Raw genomic sequence first — 21,186 nt, 5'->3', positions numbered from 1 at the left:
GAAATCTTGTATCATTTGATAGGAAATTTTATGCCAACCATTAGTCATGCAGTTTTCTCTGGTGAAGTTTTATCTCATTTTTTGAGTCCTTCCTTGTACTTTCTGGACTACCCATTCCGTGAATTCAAATTCCTTTCCTTTGCTGGATTATGGTTCTGTTGAGTTATTGGGCCAAGTTCCTCAGCAGGACAGAAATAGTAAAGGCCTCCAACTTAGACACAGCAATCAGCTACTTCAGCTGATGTGCCTGCATCAGTGTTTTAGTTTGGATCAGACATGGACTTTTCAAGTTAAACTTTTAGACATCCCTGTTTATAAACCGGGGCATTATAGTGCATAGAACTGGATTAATTTTCAATGAAACTAAACCAAAAAAAGTACCCCAAGCTCTTGTAGATGCTTGCATGACAGGAAGCCAGACTAGAGCAACTCTGAAATAAAACAGCTCAAGTGAGCTTTCTGCAGGTGTTGGGTCCTCACCATGAACTCTTTTGCTTTACAGATCTTCTTCTACTGCACTTGGGAGGAGGGGGGGTTAGTGGAGATAAAAAAACCAAACAAACACCAAAGAAGGTATTTCACACAATAGATAAACTCTGAAATATCTTGCTTATAATCCCATAATCATAGGATTGCCTGCTAAAATCTACGCAGATTCAACATACAGTTAGCAAAACTGTTAGAAGAAAAACCCATTATGAGCCAGTGACAACTTGTGGTACAAGAATTTTCTGTGCTGCGTAAATTGGGAGGCTGAAAATGTCATGAAAATACCACTATGTGGCCAACCTTGCACTCTTCTTTAATAATAAATCCAACAGAAACAGCACACAGGTCTAGGTATATGTCTGTTCTGACCTAGTTACGCCGTTCTCGTTTTCCTGACATAGAGCAGAAGTCGGAATCCTCATGCTTATGTCTCTTTGGAGTTTAAAGATGGTTGCAAAACCTGATGGATTGTGGGTTCAGTTTCTCCATAGCACCTGATTTGCACTGAAGGTGGTATGTTACTAGAGCTAATGGAGTAACTGGTAGCATTAACAACAAAAATGAGAGACAAGGCTCTACGTAAGGTCAATATAATTTCATATATTGAATTCTCTCCTTTTCCTATAATCTTACTTTTTGTCTTTTTAAAATAACTATGTAACATCTTCAAGCTGAGGAACAGTATGGAAATATGACCACTTGAAAGGAACAGTTAGAAATACTGGAATTAAGATTGCCTGTTCTACTTCAACTTGCTGCTATTGTGTATGCTTGCATGTTACAATGCATCTTAAATTAGATGATGATTTTTTTATTTTTTTAAACCATCTGATTAAGCACACAGGATGGTCACTACTGAGAAGGAAGGAAAATGATAGGGTCAATCTGCCACAACATTCCCTGCCTAATTTATGGCAGAAGAGGCAGACGCAAGGAAAAAGAGAGCTCTGGACTGAACAAAGACCCAAGCTGTTCCGTGAGCAGAGGAATCGGTGCAGTATTGCAGTGATGAGCAGACCAGCATCCTCTGGCCTATTTCCAAGGTCCCTCCCCAGCCCCCAGGAGTGGGGGGGGGGCTCTTCCTCCACCCCCTGTCCCTCCCCAGGAAACACCAGACATGGTGGGTGAGCTAAGCACGTGCACGCTGGCAAGGCAGCTGCCAAACACACGGTTGTGGACCTGTGCCAGCCTTGTCCTCATAAGGGCACTCCTCTGGGCCTGTCTTCTCCATCCCACTGGCAAGTTTAACGAAAGCTTTAAGAACTTTGGAGGCTTCTAATTCTCACTCAAATCCAGTTATTTTAGCTAACAGGTTTGGGTTCTTCCCCCCACCCCCCTCCCAGTGCTCCTATATGATGCTGACCAAGTCAAATAAGATTTTTCCAAGATAGGCTTTTTTCCCCCCATCTTCTGGGTGCTTAGCATGACACACCTGAAGTTCAGTCTGCTAATTTTCATTTTTTTCCTACAGCTAATTTTCGTTTTTGACAATTATGACAGTATGTACCAATGTTCCTGCTTGAAAAATAAATAGATCTCCCTTCCTCAAAGGGACTTCACGTGGACAATTTCACCGCTGTCTGTGAAACACTCAAGTGTTACACGTATGACTAGAAAAAAAGCAAAGATGAAAACACGAAGTACTGTATTTGTTATTGGATTGTGTGTTAGGCAGTCAGCAAGTTTGGAGTTACATGTTGAAAACAAAGAATAAAATGAAATATTAAGTAGCTGTTCAGTCGGTACCTTTTGTAACACATAAAGTACCTTTAAATAGTAATTGTAATAGTATTATGATCCATACAAATGCAGGCCACGTTGAAATACACAGGATGCTTTCGTTCTGACGCTTCCTAATTAATGAATGACTGACTTTCTGAACTAAGCTTTACTTTAAGGAGGTGTTAAGACCTTTCTGTCCAGTCATCTACATCTAATCTGCCAGATAGGCTACACGTTATGCTACATACTTGTCCATGTAGCAAATTACTCCCAGGTAAATAGATTTTTGTAAGGTGTCTATATGACACATCTATCCAGGAGCCAAAAGTTTTGCTGCTCTCATGCAATACAGCTGAAGTGTAGTGGAAGGGTCGAGATCCAGGGAAGACCAGAGGCAGGGTGATGTTGACTGTTGCTCTGTGCAGGCTTTCCTGGGTACCAAGCCCCCAGTCGCTGCCCCCCATCCAGGGAGGGCTTTAGAGCGTAACAACAAAGAGCAAACAGCTACCCAGAGTCCTGCTGCGCACAGCAGCACTCTGCTCTGAAGCATCTTTTTGGGAGAGTATTGATTTAATTCCCTCGTGTGAGCGCAGGCTTCTGCTCTAGGAAATTATATATACACACACATTTGTTGGATTTTATTTTGTATAATGGCTTGACATGTTTCCATGAAAGCCTCTGGGAAAGAAGAATTATATGAAATAATAAACAGACCAGCCTCTTACTAGAAGACAATTTTGTGTAAATTAAGTTACATGAAATGTATTAATTCTTAAATGTCATTTTGATTTATAATAAAAATCAAGATTATTGAGCCTCCTCAGCTGTAGCTTGCTTTTTTTAAAAAAAAAAAAAAAAACAAGAATGAACAGCTGAAACTTATTGCTTGGAAGCTGTTAATTCTCTATGACAGTAACATTTTCTTTTTTCATTTACCTGGGTTTTTTGGCTATATTTCAAATTTCTTGATGTACAAAGCTGCAGAGACCATTTCTGCTGCGCTTTGTACTTTTGAAACATCAACGATCCTCTCATTCAGCCCCACAGCTGGCTTGAAATCCTGTTCCTGTCCAAAAGACAGAGGCAAGACCATGCAGGGGAGGTTTGCTATTTTAAACACAGAGATTCACAGAGCTGTTAATTTAAGGGTTCTTCTAACCACAGTGACCTCTTGCCTAACCAACGCCAACTCAGTTTCACTGCTGGAAGCAATATTAGGCTACCTACACATGCAACTTCTAGGACCACAGTGATTAGAAGAATTATGAGTTAGACTAGAAAAAAGTTTAAAACGTTGATTAAAAATTCAGACCATCAGTGGAATAGGAAGAGTTTTATCCTTCCACTCTATTCTCGGACAGGTAGAGACTTGGAGAATGTACATATGAAAATGAGACAGTATTTTAACGAACAAAGCTAACGGGAAAAACTAGCCAAATCTGTTATGCAGTGTTACTAGGACGCCTGACTGCAATTAAGACATTATCGAGTTTTACAGAGATGCAGATGTTTCATATTTAGAACCATCCCAGCAGTGCTAAGTCAGCTTTGAAGAATAAAGGTTTGAAGAGCAGATACAAAAGGAAGATATTTACCTAGCTTTGCATGAAGCCTGGACAGATAATAGCATGGAACATGTAGAACATTAAATAGCAAAAATTGTGGAGTATGAAAAGGTATCAGGAGTGAAGGAAGAAAAGTAAATTTCTTTGTGATAAAACATTTCTGTTTCCTTGAAGCAGAGCGCTTAGGAAAAATTACAGAATGCTGGCATAAGAAAGTCAATTTTCAGTTTTAACCTCATTCAAGTCTAACTGAATAGATCTAACTGTATTCCTGTCACAAGGGGTGACACGTTGGATAATGGTAAAAATCCAGATAATGCAGTAATGCTGTTACTCTGTCTCACCAATAGCCTCTCGGGGTATCTCTGAATTGCATTTTCCAAATTCTTTGCGCTCCAGAGCCTTTTCAAATCCATGCTGGTCTTCAGCAGCGCAGCCAGACTTGTATGCTTCTGCACCTGACTTAATAAGCCCCCTGTCCTGCATGGCATATTTGCACATTGGAAAGCCACCAGGGATGACTGACTCACAGCCGCAGTAAGCCACAGTTATGGCCAGCAGGGTCACTAACACCAAGTCAAGTTTACAAGTCACTAAATCTAACTAAGAGCAAAGGGTGCTCTCATCTTCTCATCTGTGGCTTGATCAATTGATTTTGGTGATATGGACAAATATCCAAGTACTACCAGGAGTTTTAGAAGACACAACTCGTTGTTAATATAAATAAATCAGGGAACACACTGAAAAACAGTTTTTATACCACCTAGCTGGTCAAAAATAAAGGACCAACATGGACAGCTGGAAATAAAAGCACGTTTCCATTGCCTTCCCCTGTAATCTGGAGGTTGACGTGCACCTCAAGTCTGTGATAAATTTTAGCTGTTACTTTCAAAACAGTGAATGAATTCTCCCAAATTACTCTGGAATAAGACACCACTATGATTAACATGTATTTTCTACTAGAACTATAACAAAGAGAAAAGAAAAATGGAAGAACATAGTAAATTTGAAAATTCTGAATTCGATTTACTTAGAATAGAAGAACTACAAATATAAGAGACTGACTATGCTGCAATTACAATCCACTAAAAGACACAATTCAGAAAACGTTAACGCAAAAGGGACAGGTTGCCTTATTTGCCAAGGCTGGTTTCACAGCATCTTGCACAGAAGTGCAGAAGGACTTAACCAAAGGAAACGAGAAGAGAATTACCTCACCGTGGGGAACTTCCACAGCTATCTCTAGAGCCCTCCTTGCATCACAGTGAGAGGGGCACACTTCAGGTGCATTGTGGGGAGGAGGAGGGAAAAGGATGAAGAAAAGAAGAAATGACTGCTATTACTAATTGTCCTGACTACTGGCATCAGGCAGACGTACTCCCTTCTTAGCTTTAACTTTTTTTTAGGACCACAAGGCTCAGGCCTTGTGGGACAGGCCTCTGGGAACCAGAGGGAACAGAAAGGCTCTCTGTCCTAAAGCTACGAAGGGATAGGGCTCTAACTGTAAGCAGAAGAACCACGCACTTGCGAAGATAAACTGCTATCCCCCACAACCCCAAACCAGACGGTCAGTAGCCACACAACGTACAACTGTGTAAGCAAAAAATCACCTACTCCTAATGAGCCAGGAAAGAATAACGATAACGGCCATTATTAATTATAACAGGCCAAATAATCTTGCTGTAGCCATATGGGTCTATAAACCACCAGCCTATTTTTAATATTTTAAATTCTTTTGAACCTTAAAGCTTCTAAATGAGAGAACAGAAAAGTTTTCATATAACTTCTCTGAGAACATCTTTAATTCTGATGAAAATGCTGATCCCTAAAACACATTTTGTATGTAAAATTATAGAATACACTCTAGTCTCTTAAGAGGCAAAACAAGACTTAAGCGCATCTTAAGACTTAGGGGCATCATAAATATTCACAAAAGTACTATTTTTCCTTTACCTCCAGAGGATATTCACCCATGTATGACAGCTGGCAAAAGCTATTAGAATTAATGCCAACAGTGACTGTTTCTAGCAAGCAACATGTTAAGATGGAATTTCTGTGGTTGGAACAACTTTCAAAAATGTATAAATCACTCACTGTAAATTAAGAAGAACAGACAACATATTTGGCCAAAAAGGTCATGCAGATGGTAGTGGATTATCTTGAATTACATCGAAGATATGTGATAATCTTACTACCCTGGATTTATGAATGATTAATACACCAAAACCGTAGCAGTGCCAGTGTGGGTCAGCTAAAAACATGCAAAATGGATTTGTTTCATCTGTTTTGCAGATATTTAGGTCATTTACAACAAATAGTAGTATGTATTACCCAAACTAACTTCTAAGTGAATATACATTCTTCTACAATAACCTGAGAAATCTTCATTTTAATTTTGTAAACCCAACAATGGTACTGATTATAGAGTGTTAACTGATCTGGACTGCCCATCTCAGAATGGAAGCAGGACTACTAACCACAGCTCAAAACAAAAACCAAGCAAGATACTGCAAAGATTATTTTAAATTAAAGAAACACTGAAGCATCAAAACAAAAACTTGGATGATTAACGTGTCTTTTATGTAGTCTTGATGACTTTTATTATTTTAATGTTCTCCTATTTAATAATATTTTTTGAAGTAAATGCAAAAACAAAAGAAAGATTTTTTTCATTCATGTAACCCTATTGATGAAATTCCAAAACCATTCATTATTACAAACATTTTCACTAACGGATGTGTCCCTAAAATTGAGTTTCATTGGTATTTATTTTTTGTCTGTTTTGGGCAAGCTGCTATTTATTCATCTTTAGTAAATGCAGCTGTGTTTCGTTGCTGATTTTTGTGTGTTTGAAAACTACACACACACAAATACACAGCATATTTGTGTTAGATACAGAAGAACCCAACTGTTTTTACTAAAAAGTTGATTAATTTGCTACTGAAATCAGCATAGAGACAGAAAATCAGGGAATTAAATTTTTCATATTCCACATTGTCCTTTAATCTGAGACACTATTAGATACACTTAAACTACTCCTAAAAGATGCTTACCCACAGAAGTTCACAGAGGATGGAAACACCATACCGCTCCCTAAACAATCTTCTACAATACCTAAACTTCCTTACTGTAAAAGGTTTCCTTAATGTCTAACCTAAATAATCTTTGCTGTACTGAAATCCATTTTTTACGCATTCTCAAGGGACAATAAAAATTCTTCTCTGGAGCAATCTTTTAGCATATTCTGAAGATTTATCATGTCTTCCTAATGATACGTTCTTTTGGTTGAACAAACTAATAGATCAGATTGTCTAAGTCTCTATTCACTATTATTCTCCAATTCTGGATTTTCTCAACCTGCCCACATCTACAGTGTTCCATTCTTGAGAGGTTATGCACGTACTTACACATCAGCCTGTCTCTCTAGCTATAAATCTGACTATTTAGCTACACTTTTCACAAAGTATTATAAATAAAGCATGGGTAATTATTAAGATGCAGTCATTTATCTTGGGTAGAAACAAATGCAAGATAACTATGGGCTTCAAGTGAACAGCAATATAAGAAACAATTTTCCAAAATTCATATTAAATGTAATACTTCAAGATGAAACTCAAGAGAAATACATACAGTTAAATGTTGTTCACCTTAACTAAAAAAATATTATTGCAATTCTGTTCAAAGTGAAAAAAGGAACAAATTGAGTACTCATCAGTAACTCTTGATCAAATCTATAGTAAACATCGCAGGGAGCCCATACAGAATTCCTTGGCCTGGTCAGGGAGGCTATGCATTGTATTCAGAGGTCAGTCAAGCTCTTTTCTGCTCTGACATTTCACCTTTTAAATGAAGTTTTTTCTACTGCTTTCTAAAAGTATACTTTTTTTTGAAGTAGACAGACTGACTACCTTTTTTCTTTCATTCATTAAAATAATTTTCAGATATCAAATATCGCTAAAGATAAGGCTATTTTTACTGAATTCTACTCACACATTTACTGAAGAAATTACAGATATTTTCCAGTTTAAAAACATTTCCAGTTTAAAAAAAAAAAAAAAAAGAAAAGAGGAAACTGTGTTTACCTTTTGGTGAATAAGAAATCTTCAAAAGTATTTGCTAGCTCTGGCCACATACTGTCGAATTTTCCAGAAGATGCATGCTGCCTTGCAACAGGTAGTCCGATAGAGAGAACTTTGAGAAGAGAGGAAACAGCTAGCTTCCATGTGCTTTCAGAAGGACAGGAATATTTCAGACTAAGAGGTATTCTTAGCGTCTGCAAAATGAAAGTTAAAACAAAATTTAGAGTTGCTCAGACCAATCTAAGAATAGGACAGGTTTTTGAAGAATATCTTAGCAGACACTGTCATAGGTGATAGTACACATTATACATCCCTACCTTTTCTGCTGGTATATGAGGTGCTCTTTTAAAAATATAATTATAAAGATGATTTACCACATACCAGCTGGCTAACGCATAGGTCTTGCCAAGTACAAGGTTAGAAGTCAGAGTTGATCCATTATCGATTAAACTATGAAACTACATACTAATTTTCATTTTCTGCATTGCCATACACCATTTCTGTGAAGCCTGACAAACGGGCTTGCCTAACATCTAACAGATTGCAAGCAGTTTGTTATCATGAGTGTATCCTGGAGAGTTTAGTTCTGTTCCTAGAAAGCTATCCCAAGTGCTTCCACAGTGAAGAAAAAAAGCCTCACAAAATTTAAACTTTTCTTAACATGCAACAGTTGAACTGCTGAACTGCATTAACTTTGAAATACAAATACTTAATTCAAAACAGATTCCAAATAATACCACATAACTATTTTAAACGCATCCAGGTTTCTAAATTTCTATACAGAAACAAGCTGATGTGAGCCAAGTCATTACAAACCAACGTAGGTTGCATACATTTTTTTCCAGACATTTACTACTATTTCTATTATTTATCAAAATTATTTGCTAAAATGGAAACAAGGTCAAAAAGAAGTTAAGAGTTTGGCAATTTCACCTTAAAGCACATTTGTGCACCTTTTAACATTTCATAGTTACATCAATGACACGCAAAGTCATTAAAAGCAAATCAAAAGTAATAGCTAGAGCAGAGGTCCCCAGAGTATATATGCCAGTCTACAGAATATCAGTCTTCAGCCTTCCATGCGATATTTACTAAGAGACCTGCTCACCAGATTCAGGTGCACAGTACTTTCAAAGATTAATATTTTGCGGCCTAACAAATTTGTTAATTTTTATCTCAACACTGACATACTGATGCTGACATTTATCCAGCTAAAGAACAATGCATATGGCGTAATCAATAGCCTTGCAGCTTCAAAAGAAATTACTACCTGCTGCTCATCTTCATAAAATATCAATTTGTTTACTAAAGCTTTAAGCTTCCCAGAAAGTGTTTATTAACACTAGCTCAAAATAAAACTCATAATTTTCAATAGAAGTTAATTACATTCAGAGCATCTGCAGGACAAACTTTTACCTTAATGATGTTCTGAAGAACCTTCTCCGTTACCACAGCTTTATGGCAAGCTGTCTTTTGGTATAAGTCCACAACAACTTCTAATGATCTCTCGGCAAATGGTACATAATTCAACGCTACCCATTCCGCCTAGGAAAAGAAATCAGTAAATTACTGAACTATACGTGAAGATGTCTTAATTAAGGAACAGAAAAATGTATGTTTTGCATTGAACTCTCAGTTTAATGCATGCAAGGTTTGCTAAGAATATGGTCCAAGCAATAAAACTGCAAATACAACATAGTCTGACTAAGAAAATGTACTCTACTTTGAAGTAAAGTACATTTAAGTAGAAGAAATGTTGCATTCTAGGCAAGACAACTACATTAGGACAATCTTTAAGGAAATTTAACTCACCGGTGCAAATAGTTGTATCTAGTGTGATTCCATTGTGTTGCAGGACAAATAGAATAAGAAGAATTAATACATATATAATAGTTACCTCTTCGATTACACTGAATCAGATGCTCATGCGTAGTGAACAGCAGAGTACACAGATAAAAATTATTGAACATGTCCCACTTCTCTACAGCACGTGCAATTCAAAAATTTGCAGCTTGAGGGAATTTTCTCCATTCAAAATTATTGTGTCTTCCTATTAGATTTGGTAGTATGATGTGTAGGACAAGTTATTTTAGATTAATTCACTGGACAAATTCAGACACATTCACTATGTCTGGTGTCCAGGCAAGACCTTTCCTACACGGAGGAATACAATGTATAAAAGCAAAGTAGAATTCAAAGGCAGCAAACGAAGATAACAAAAGCATGTAAAAAAATGCGAATAAATTAACTTACTACACAACATGCACAGTGAAGTTTTTACAGATGGAATAAATGCATCTTGCTAAACAACCTATATCTGAAGCTGAATTGGGTTCACCAGCCAAGTGAAACAAGTGAGATTTCTAGTTAATTACCTGATTATACTTTGCATTTGCAATGTGCTTTGTTTCCAGCTGTCCATACTGTGGAGGCTTGCAGGAAAATTCTACAAAGGCCAACAGCTGGTCGAAGATTGCAGGATACATTATCTGCATACTTTCTGAGCCCACACATATAGCCTATACCAAAATAAAATAAAATAAAAAAATATATATATCTTGAGCTTTCACATTCAAATATCTGCATCAGTACACGGACCTCCTAAAGAGAAAAGCCCATATAAGACTATGCAAGAGTCATGCTGTATAAAAGACGGTGTATAGGTTGAACGGTTTAAGGAAAGTAAGTTTTGTTATTTTATTAAAGTAAATTAAGTGGCAAGATACCTGGGCATATATAGTTTAGTAAACACAGCTATCTCGTCTCATCCAATAAAAGATATCTTTTCTTTACAAACTCTGCTTTGACATGACAGCAAAATTTAAGTCTTACATAGGTCTGTTGATCTCAGCCACATCTTCTTTAAGTTCTACTTCAAGGAACATTTAAATCTCAGAAGTAATTCATACATGGTTTTCATAAGTAGTTAAAATTGTATCTTACAGAAAGGAACATAAATAAAATAAGAATATGATATGATTTTGGTATCGCTGAAACTCACAATCTTGCTTTAAAATGGGAAACATTTCAGGAAGGGTATACTTAGAAGATGTCAATGAAATATCATGTTGTCATAGGCTAATGATTTCCTGCTCCAATATAAATCCCAAGGCAAACTTAGGGCATTTATTTTCAAAGCCAGATACAATAATTCTGTGAAGTTACTCCAATTATTTTCTGTCATTTTAAATGTCTTGCTTTTCCTCCCAAAGTCTCTGCTCGCAAAGCTTGAATAAAGAGTCTATTTATTGCTCCACAAAAAGAATTTGTACTGTCATTTTTCCTCTGGGGAGGAATCAAGCCCCCTTTTCATTAACCACAGATGATCCATGACAAGTTGTGGCTGAACTCACTCAAGGTGCCAACAGCTCCGAAGCTCTTCGAGTGCAGCCTCCATGCTGGGGCTGTGTCACGAGCTGTGGCAGTCGATGGGCTAGGAAATATCTTGAGTCCCCAGCCACGGGAGGGAGCAAGCCAAGAGGGGCTACAGGCACTGTCATCACTAGACCACCCTAAGACCTAGCTGCACCTTCAGCTGATCTACAACCTGCAGCAGAGCACTCCATCAATCATCAATGGTCTTTCCCTTTTCCTCAGCCTCCTGCAATTCAAAACACGTGTCTAATGCTCAAAAAGCTTAATCAGCATTAGGAACACAGCGCAGCACTCCTAAAAGCCACACTGCTTTGCTGGTGCTTGAGTTCAAAACTGTACTGAACTCTGAAAAAGATGCTTTGATGCTAGATACTCACCTGTGTGGCAGAAGGCTAAAAGGTTAAATTGCTGATATAAAAGCATTCAACATGCTGTAAAACAATTTCAACTAACACACTGCTGCACTGATGTCACTGCACTAAATTTTAACAGGTTAATGCAAGACTACATACCTATTAGGAAAGGTATAAAAATGATTTTATATACCAGTAAATGTATTAGAAAGGAAAAGACAGCATCCACAAACCCCTGGATGATTTTTGTATAGATGCAACTTACTTGCACTGACACAACTTACTTTACCCACAGAAGACTATCTTAACATCTATAATAGCAAAACTTCAAAATACGTTTGCTGTTCATTCCACATTGTTAGATGATGATGATTATTACTATTACTATTATTATTCATTTCACAATCGGTAGCAAATAATTTCAGATGCTACTTTTTCTGTATTGCTGAGCAAAAGCAGTAACTACTTCCTATTTGAAGTTTATGCATAGAGTAGCTTCTTCTTAATATTTTATGAAACTCTTGTAAAATTTTTATTTTACAAATAGAAGCATTTCCTATCTGGTCTACTGGGATATTTTCAACTCTAAAAATTATCTATATAATATTTTAAAAAAAAGGAGAATTAGGTCACTTAGTTTTGAAAATTCATCTAACTAGAATTGCTTTTCAATTAGGTTTATGCTTCTGACTGACACCAGGTAACTTTTATCTAAGCACCTGAAAAACTCAAAAATAGCCTAGCAAAGTGTGTGACAAAGGACGTTGAAAGTATCTTCAAGAACTGCTTATAAAAGAGAGTACTATTTACTGCATTAAGTGCAAATATTTACATACTTAAGAGACATGTATAAATCAAGAAGTAATGGTCAGGCAACAACAAAACACAAAAACACAAACCAACCCTAAAATCAAGTACTCTGCAGATCATCATTTGTTGTAAAAATTGAGGCAGTACTTTAGTTTCAGAAATTTCTGCTTTAAAGCATTCTGGTACTAACCTTCAAATTTTTTAATAGCTTAGACTTATCTAACAATTCCCAGTGCAGTTACCGTCATGGACTACTGGGCCTTTTTTACAGCTCTCCATAGCAAGTCTCTACCATTGGTATATGTAAATACAGCCTTGAGTTTACCACACTCATAGCTCATGAGGTTTGCATCCATACTGCCTGCAGAGGGCAGAATTCAAATGTATCTGATCCCCAAGTATGTATCCGTGGTCCTCTGTCTGATGAGTTGACCTAAAGTGAATGTAGGGAGGAACTGAGAATAATCAGAAAATTTGGGCTTCAGTACAACCTGTAGCTGAGCTACAGTGATGAAGCAGGCAAGTACAGCAATGAAAGACTAGTAAACATGTTCAAATGAGAAATAAAAAGAAAACGAAGAACAAAACAAACTGAAAGGAGAACCAAAGATCCCTTCCAGTCCTACGTTCCTGAGTTGCAATGTCCTTTGCTAGGGCAATCACATCATAAAATCTCTTTATTAAACCAGTCAGGGGCTCAGTCTTAAAAATGTCAGGTTTTTTTCATGCTATTCCAACTGCGTAGTTGTTCCAGAACTTCCTAGAAAGTCACAACTGACCCAAATCTTCCTGTATCAGCAAAGAACAAAACTTAATCTGATCCCATATGCAAACATGCAAGAAACGTTTTGTTTCTTCAAAGGAGGTGGCAAATATTTACACACTCATCTTTAACTGTTCCATTAGCTTCTGTGTGTACTCCCAAGAGTATGAATTCATTTCAACCGAGGAAGAAGATACTGTGGCCTCCAGCAAAACCATCTGTCGGATGGCCTTTGCTCCACATCAGCACTGGCTGGCTGCCTTGTCATGTGAATTGTACTGTGCTACAGAGCCAAGGGGAGCAATCATGTGACTCCACAGAACTTACTGATGTCCAAATATACTTTAACTTATTTTTTTTAGTGATTTCAGTGCTGTACTGTTAGTAATATAACTACGGATGGGGTAGGAGGTACTGTATAAATTGAGGTACCTTCCTGTGTAAGTCTGGTTTTGGAAAGGCTTGTAACTGACGTGCTAACCATTTCGACTGGGAGAGGGGACAGGGAGATGTCTCTGTTTCTCATAGGGAGTTATTGCTTCTGTTATTGTTTAGAAAACTTCAGCTAAAACAGTTTAACATCTTGACAAGAATAAGCGTATTAAAAAATGTGCAGTTTTTCCTCATGTTAAAAACTCTGGTAACCCCTTCTTTGCAAAGCGCTAATGTCTGCAGCCTTTGGGAACCAAGAACATCTGGGATAAGGAGACCAGCAAAGAAACAGAAAAATCTGACATAATATGAAGTCATTAAGTAGCGAAAACAGGACTTGGGCAGAGCTGAGCTGCTGGAAAGGGAAGGGTACAAAAGGGGTCAAGCTTGATTAGAAAAGGATGAAAATTTAGTGGATCTGACTGGTGTTAAAACTTCACGTTATTTATATCCCCACATACAAAACTGAGATTTAATACCAACTTCTAATCTTATACCTCTGTTCTCAAAAAATATTCATGAGTACTTGTTAAACCCAAAAACTAAAGGAATGGCTGCAAGATAATGATTTTGCCTTGCCTGTAAGGTTTAAGTAAGCATGGGATAAGTCAATCCACACTAAGCAAAAAGAAAACAAGATACCGAACTGCTGCTCATTTAGTAGGCACCACGTGTTCTATGAGCCAAATGGGGCAGGATCCTGTCAGGGGCTGGGGGGGAGGTATGACCACATAGTTAAGCAAAGTAGTCATAATATAGTAGTGCATAATATAAATGCATGCTCTCGTGCATTATCAACCTTGCTTCTTTTGACTAAGCAAGTTTTCTGAATGAACAACGTATTTTGCAAGGAGGTATTTTACAACTCCAGTAAGAAAGAAGCAATACTTTTTTTAACTATCCAGAAAAAGGAAGCCCTAATTTGTTCTTTACAGATTCACTTGCATGAAGGGTGCTCTTTGAGGATGAATTCTGTAGTAAGAATTCCTTAAGCAGAGATGCAGCATTTTCCTTAAAAAGCTGATTAACAAGAGGCAAGAAGGTAGGCGGTCTGCCAGAGACCTTTTTATATTTTGTTTTGGATGAACTCAAAGTTCTCATGATAACTATTCTTGTAGAATTTATGGCAGTAACTGGGCAACATGAAGAATACTCTTTGTGGGACTGTTCCCTCGACTCCATGTACAGACCTTCATAACGGTACAATATTTAAATATTAGATAGACAAGAAATGGCTACAAACACAGCACAACACTTAAGGTATTTCGGCAATCAAGCAAAAGTGCATTTCATAAAGATTACACCATTCCTTTCAATGCAGAGCACTGGGGTTGCACTAGGAATGGAGATTAGGTTGTTCTAATCCAGTACACTGTGCAATTACAAATAATTTAAAGATTCATGTTTAAATCACCCCACTAGAGTTCTGAGAAGAATTAAGACACAGCGTAGTTTACCTTTCACTGCGCATTTGAAGTCACATTATTACCTTTTGTAAAACATCTAAAGCTGTAAGCACCGCTTCCTGTAAACTTGTCAAAACTGCTTCAGTGTAAGATGGAAGGATGAAAGGGGAAGCATCAGAACTGATTGGAACTGAAACAGCACCGTGCAAAATGACACCCAGCTTTTGGAGATCATCCATGCTGAAACCAGTTTTGATGTGTTGGTAAAGAGCCGGGAATATTTGAATTAAAGCTGTAAGAAAAGGCTGGCTGGGAATGAAAGTCAATTTATCACAAGTAATTGGAGGTCTTGTACTTTCTGAACCAATCCTATACCAGCTGTTCCAGGCTGCCCACCAAAGATTCAAATCTTCAATCTCGTCTGTTATTACAGGTGGTTCAGATCCATTGTATCTTCCTAGTCTTTCTCCTATGGAGTCAGTCCTCATGAATGATCTGCCAAGACTAGTGGCAGTTGTTGTCCCTACCACCACAGGTACAGAAACATTGATGGCAGGTGGTGTATCAGGCTTCTCCGACTCTCGGACAGGAGAAACAATTTGTAAGATCTCCTGGAAGCTTTTCAGAGCAGCCAAGGAAACTTCATTATTTTTGCTGAGTGCTGCTGACTGGATATGATCAAGAAGAACATCCCAGGCTTGGGAAAAGTCTCCTATTTAAAAAAAAAAAAAAAAAAAAAAAAAAAAAGGGCGGGGGAGAGAGAGAAAGAAAAAAAAAACAGTCAACGTCTCAAAAAGGCTGTTCATGTGCTTGTTACTCTTAATACAGAGAAATTTCATGAGGTTAGGTGACGGCTTGAATGACTTTCAGAATACATCAGTTCAACCATAACCAGAAAGAATGCATGTGACACAGAAACACACAAATATGAAGAATGAAACAATATATCTATGTTTATGTCAAATTTGCTACCGAAAAATCACATACCACATCCCATGCCAGAAAAATATGGTTTTTTTAATTCAGGATAGTGAAACAGATTTGTTCTTATACATACCAGACGCCTGTGGATTTCATAAGTGTTAAGCACACACAAGGAATTGAGGGTCAAATGCAATGCATCTGACCATGCAATGGTCATGCAATGCATATACAAAGAATTAATTTTAAAATGCTCTGATAATTGTACTGTGGAGAAAGATTTCATTATTGGAGTTTGATTTTTTCACTAAATTTAGCCTTAACCTTCAGTTTTCTATGTTACTAATTACAGGGTTCGAATACTTAAAGCAGCCCTGAAATGTCTGAATTTTTAATTCAGTTTTAAAAGTTTAATATATTTTAAAATCTACTACATTTCTGCAAATGACCAATACTCTTGATAGCTATGAATATGTTGATATCTGTATGACAAATAACCAAAATGAAATAAAATACAACTTATTGCTAGTTACATATATTAATTGCATACTATGGGATGGTGAGAGTATATTAATGTAATGGGGAATATTCTTTGCAAGCTATACATTCCCTTTTTTTTTTCCCCCACTTTCTCCTTGTAGGAATTAAACATCAGGTCATTTACCTGACCTGACCATATTGTAAAATATTACTACATACAATCAAACAATGTAAATGTTCAATACTTCACTGACTTTACAAGTGAGTTTTCTTTATTTTATAAGAGCACTGTTAAACTCAACACACTGATGCCATGGAAGAGTTCTAGGCAAGTGCTGCATAACCTTAGAAAATCAAGACGAGAAATACGTTCTGACAACCAAAAGAACGGAAAAATTATTATTGTTATCAGGCTACTATAAATTAAAGCTATTTGGCACCCAGAACTGTGACTAGCAAGATTTAATCTCAAGTACTGTGATACAGAAGATTAAATGGTACTTACAATTTTTGGCTCTAAGGAGCATGAATTAAAAACTCCATAATTTTCATCACATTTGAGGTAAGGCACAACAGAACACACTTTTAAGTTAAGATTAAGATTCTTGCCCAGTACTTTAGCTAAAAAATATACAAAAGCAGAAAGTTTATTACTGGATCTTTCAATAACTATAGGTTTTACCTAAAGGCTGCAGTAAGTATCTTCTGGTGTTAAATATTCTTGCAACTCCAGCCAGTGTTAATACCCATGTCTCTGCCCACTGTTTCTCAGCTGTATCCCTCGAATGATGGATGAGAATGTTGCCTCCTCCTGATTCAATCTTCTCTTTGTCAGCTGTGGTAGAAGATTCTCGAACCCTATCTAACAGGTGAAATAAAACCTGTAATAGTCAGAAAAAGAGGAAAAAAAAAAAAAAAAAGCAACTTTTCAAACAACATAGTTGTATTCATGGTAAAACAATAAAACCAGTAACTTTTACGTCATTCTTTCTGTCACCTTCAGAATTCCCTTACTCTAAAAAGTCTCTGCAACAGCTAAAAGTAAGAATCAGCCAACTGATGTTCACTTGAGAAGGGTTAGAAACGGCATGATCAAAACCACTGATAGCAATGTTAGCGCTAACAGAAGGCTAAAACCAGTGGATCTCCAATACTTCACAGGTACAGCAGGCAGACTCAACTACAGACTGATTTTTCTATAAGGCACAACCAGCATAACTGTGATCTAGAACAAGGCATCTGACAGATCCTCTCAAAGGAGAGAGAAAAAACAGAGCGCAAAGCAAAGCTCAATCTAATATCAGATCAATCCAACCACATGACCCTCAAATATCTCCATATTTTCACACAAAAAAAAAAAGTGTCAATTCATCCTTGTAGGAAGGGAACAGCTGTTTTATCCAGCTGCTGAGTAGGAAAGAAATGATCAAGATACAATAGTTACATTTCATAAGAGACTTTAAGGGCCAGAGAAGAAAATGTGTAAAAAACCACCCCCAAGAAATCAGACTTCTGTTATCTTTAAAAAGTCTTAATAAACTAGCTAATTGATATTAAAATAGCATTGTCAATGGTTATTAAAATGTGAATGCAATTTAAAAAGCCTTCAGTGGAAGCTTACACATCATACCTTCCATATCACTGTGTGCCACGTTGAATGTTGCAACAAAGTTCCATGAGCACCAATAGTAGAAAACAATGTCTGCCCAGCGCTCTTTCTAACTGCAGGCCGGGGATCCACACACAGTTCTCCAAGTTTGGCATACAGACATAACCAAAGGCAGTCAAACGGTGGTGCAGGATGAAAAGGTCTATTGAGCATCACTCCCTTCTCTTCCGCCTGCTTCTGCAACACTGCTTCTTCTTTGTTTAGCTCCTTTTCAATTATTTCACCTCTTTGGAAGAAATAATCCGAAATATTCCACTACAAAATAAAAAGACATATGCTGATGTACAATAAAAATACTATAATGTTCTTGATGATCATGAAATAAGTTTTCTCTCATTTTCACATTTAAAAGTATTTTGTGAAGTACATGAAGATATTAATTTCCCTACACTGATAGAAGATCAGCACAAAAATACTGCAAGGTGCAAAAAGTATTTTTCTTAGCCTTAGCTTTTAGGCCTCAGTTATATCAGAAGCACTACAAAGGGAAACATCATATTAAAAATACAATAAAAATAAAAACTGATGAACATGGCTACAACACAATACAATTTCTTTAACTAACCCTGGCGTCATGCAGATTAAAGATAAATTGTGCTCACTCAATTTACAGATGATTCCAAATGACAGCATGGGAGTTCAGTAAGAACTCAGAAAAATAAGTTTTGGCTTTCATTTGTAGAACTGACTACAGATTAGTTTTCATTAAAGGAAAAAAAAAAAGAAAGAAAAGAAAATGAAAGCCAGAAGCAGCATCACTGTAGCTTAATATAAAACTCACCAACAAACCAATTGAAGTTAAGCTAATATTTAGCTCTTGATTGTGAAGTCCAAAGCTTCCTGCAACTTCAACAACTATCTGTAGACAAGTACATGGCATTGTTGGAAGAAAGTCTGTCACAACCAACTGAAGACACTGGAATGCAGTCCGTATTAAGGACTCTCTTAAAAAAACAAAACAAAAACAAAACACACACACACACTCTCATTTCAAATTTCTTCAAGAGCACACAAATGTTTTGAATACAATACCTCAGGAGACAGCATTATTAAAAAAAAGGCTAAAAAACCCATTTAATGTTTTTGAGATGAATTTGCAATATTTTAAAACCTTTCAACTAGAGGGTTTTTTGAGGTGTAACATTAAGTTGAAGCTTCAAATTCTGATAAAGTATTTAGTCCATGTTAACTAGCTAGTGAAGATGAAGTTTAGAATCTCCAGTGGTCCTCAGCTAGTTTTATACAGTAAAGTCCACTTCTCTGTTCTACAGTTCTAGGCCTTGTTAGTTCAAATGCATCAGCTAAAACATTCTAATTAAAACCATTCTAATTAAGCCACAACGCACAAAGCAAGCTTATGTTTGAGCATAATTATCTTCCAAAAAGTAAGCTGTTCTTGTACCAGCAGTTACAAATTAAAGTATGCCAAACAGGCACGGAAAACGTATTTTTATTTATTACGAAAGATGCATGCTAACATAATGGTAGTCTCACTTGCTTCGATACGATATTATGTTAGACGAAATCTTTTCAAAATATCTGCCATTACGTAGATCTTTAATAAATACTTTGCCTTCATAATTAAATTCTGAATATAAACAAAATAAAAATGTAGTATAGAAAAGGTTTGTGAGAAGGAGCTCTCAGAAGCAGCAAGGTCATCTATAATTAAAACCTTGTTTAGTGAGAGACAAAATGAAGGATTCAAAAGGATAGGTAGAGTTGAGATAATAAAAAACAGGGAAGCTGCATTTAAATTTCATTATAGTTTTTTTTTGTTTGTTTAATGCTTAATGTCTACTGTACAAAAGAAAGAATTCCAAAGGTTTGTAATACAGAAACTTAGTGTCTTTCAGAATATATATCCCGGGAAAAAGTTCAGTATACAGATATGTCAATTACATATTTCAGAATCCTAAATAAAATAGTAATTTTTTCAATTAATTCAAAATGAAAATCATAGGTGGGTCATTTCCACCGTGTCATAACAGCCAACATGATATGGAAGCCAGAGGAACGCACAAGAAACCTCACATGGACTGTAATGGTATAACAAGTAATTCTCTGACATGATGCATACTGCAGAGAAACATCCATCCTACCACGTAAGATCAAAGGATTTCCCATTGCTATACTCATGGACAAAATGCTCACACACTGCTTTCCCCCATATTCATTACAATAGTCTATAAAGTGAAACACACCCCAAACTGCTGCGGTTCCCTCTCCACTACAGAGTGCCAGAGGTATGTGACCTTCAAGGATTCTAAGAGAAAAGGGAAAGAGGCAGGAAATGAAAGTATAGTTACACTACTCACTTTGCAGAGCTGAGTTAATGAGAAAGTAACCGTTCTTCCTAATCTTCAAAAGCAAGACTGCTAAACAAATTCAAAACAGTTCATTTCCCAATTAATGTCCCACATTACTATGCATTTGGAGAAAGGTTTCAAAGTCCTTCATGAAAGTGGCAACAGCAATACACTTCTTCAAAATGTAAAGTTGTCCATAATGTTATAGGTGGCAAGCAAAAAGCTAAATATAAATGCAATAAACTTAAGCTTAGCTGGAAAACTTGACATCATATAGGGCTTTATCTATCCTTAAAATAAACAGGGGCATCCCATTGAGAAGACTTTCTTTTGTTTGGCAGGCTAGTGCCGTGCGATCAAGAAGTGACCAAAGTATCACTGGCTCTCAAAATAGCATCTTCTGTATTTATAGCAGCCTGGCAAGAAGCTCTTCTGGAAGGCAAATGGGTTTCTGTCCTGGAATACAGGATAGTCACTGACCAAAGGGAAGACACTTGTGAAGAAAGTCTCATGGTCAATAAGTTTATAAAGTATGGTAATAGCGCCTGCATCTTGTTCTCACAGCTGTGAGAGAGACAAGAAATTCTGTTGTTTCCCGAGGAAATGGAGGCTTGCTTCATTTTTATTCCTGCTGTAGTTGATATGATGTGGGCAAACAGTGCTATATAGTTGAAGAAAAGTAGATTCTATATGCTTTGTAGGAGGAGACTAACATTTAACACAAGATCTTAGCAACATCTTGAAATATCTGCCAGTGAGGTATAGGTTTGAGAAGTAAAACGATTTGAAACTGTCTCGAGAAGTAAAACAATC

The 21,186-nt window shown here is 36.8% G+C and overlaps 1 protein-coding gene across 2 annotated transcripts in view; it reads right to left on the bottom strand.

Annotated features, from left to right (window-relative positions):
* MON2 (MON2 homolog, regulator of endosome-to-Golgi trafficking) overlaps positions 1-21,186 on the bottom strand; it is a 74,603-nt gene that overhangs the window by 7,567 nt on the left and 45,850 nt on the right. The window contains exons 23-30 of one of the 2 annotated variants that reach the window (XM_074571643.1): positions 18,846-19,008; positions 18,026-18,319; positions 17,078-17,276; positions 15,078-15,706; positions 10,231-10,374; positions 9,668-9,685; positions 9,272-9,400; positions 7,859-8,049 (exon numbers count right to left, since the gene is read on the bottom strand). In XM_074571643.1, the coding sequence (XP_074427744.1) occupies positions 7,859-8,049; positions 9,272-9,400; positions 9,668-9,685; positions 10,231-10,374; positions 15,078-15,706; positions 17,078-17,276; positions 18,026-18,319; positions 18,846-19,008 (1,767 nt within the window). The remainder of the gene's footprint in view (positions 1-7,858; positions 8,050-9,271; positions 9,401-9,667; positions 9,686-10,230; positions 10,375-15,077; positions 15,707-17,077; positions 17,277-18,025; positions 18,320-18,845; positions 19,009-21,186) is intronic. The other variant, XM_074571668.1, reaches the window with a different exon arrangement.

The sequence above is a fragment of the Larus michahellis genome, chromosome 1 (genome assembly GCF_964199755.1).
Source record: "Larus michahellis chromosome 1, bLarMic1.1, whole genome shotgun sequence".
NCBI lineage: Eukaryota > Metazoa > Chordata > Aves > Charadriiformes > Laridae > Larus > Larus michahellis.
Note: the sequence above shows the minus strand (reverse complement) of the source record. Positions and strands in the feature narration are given on the sequence as shown.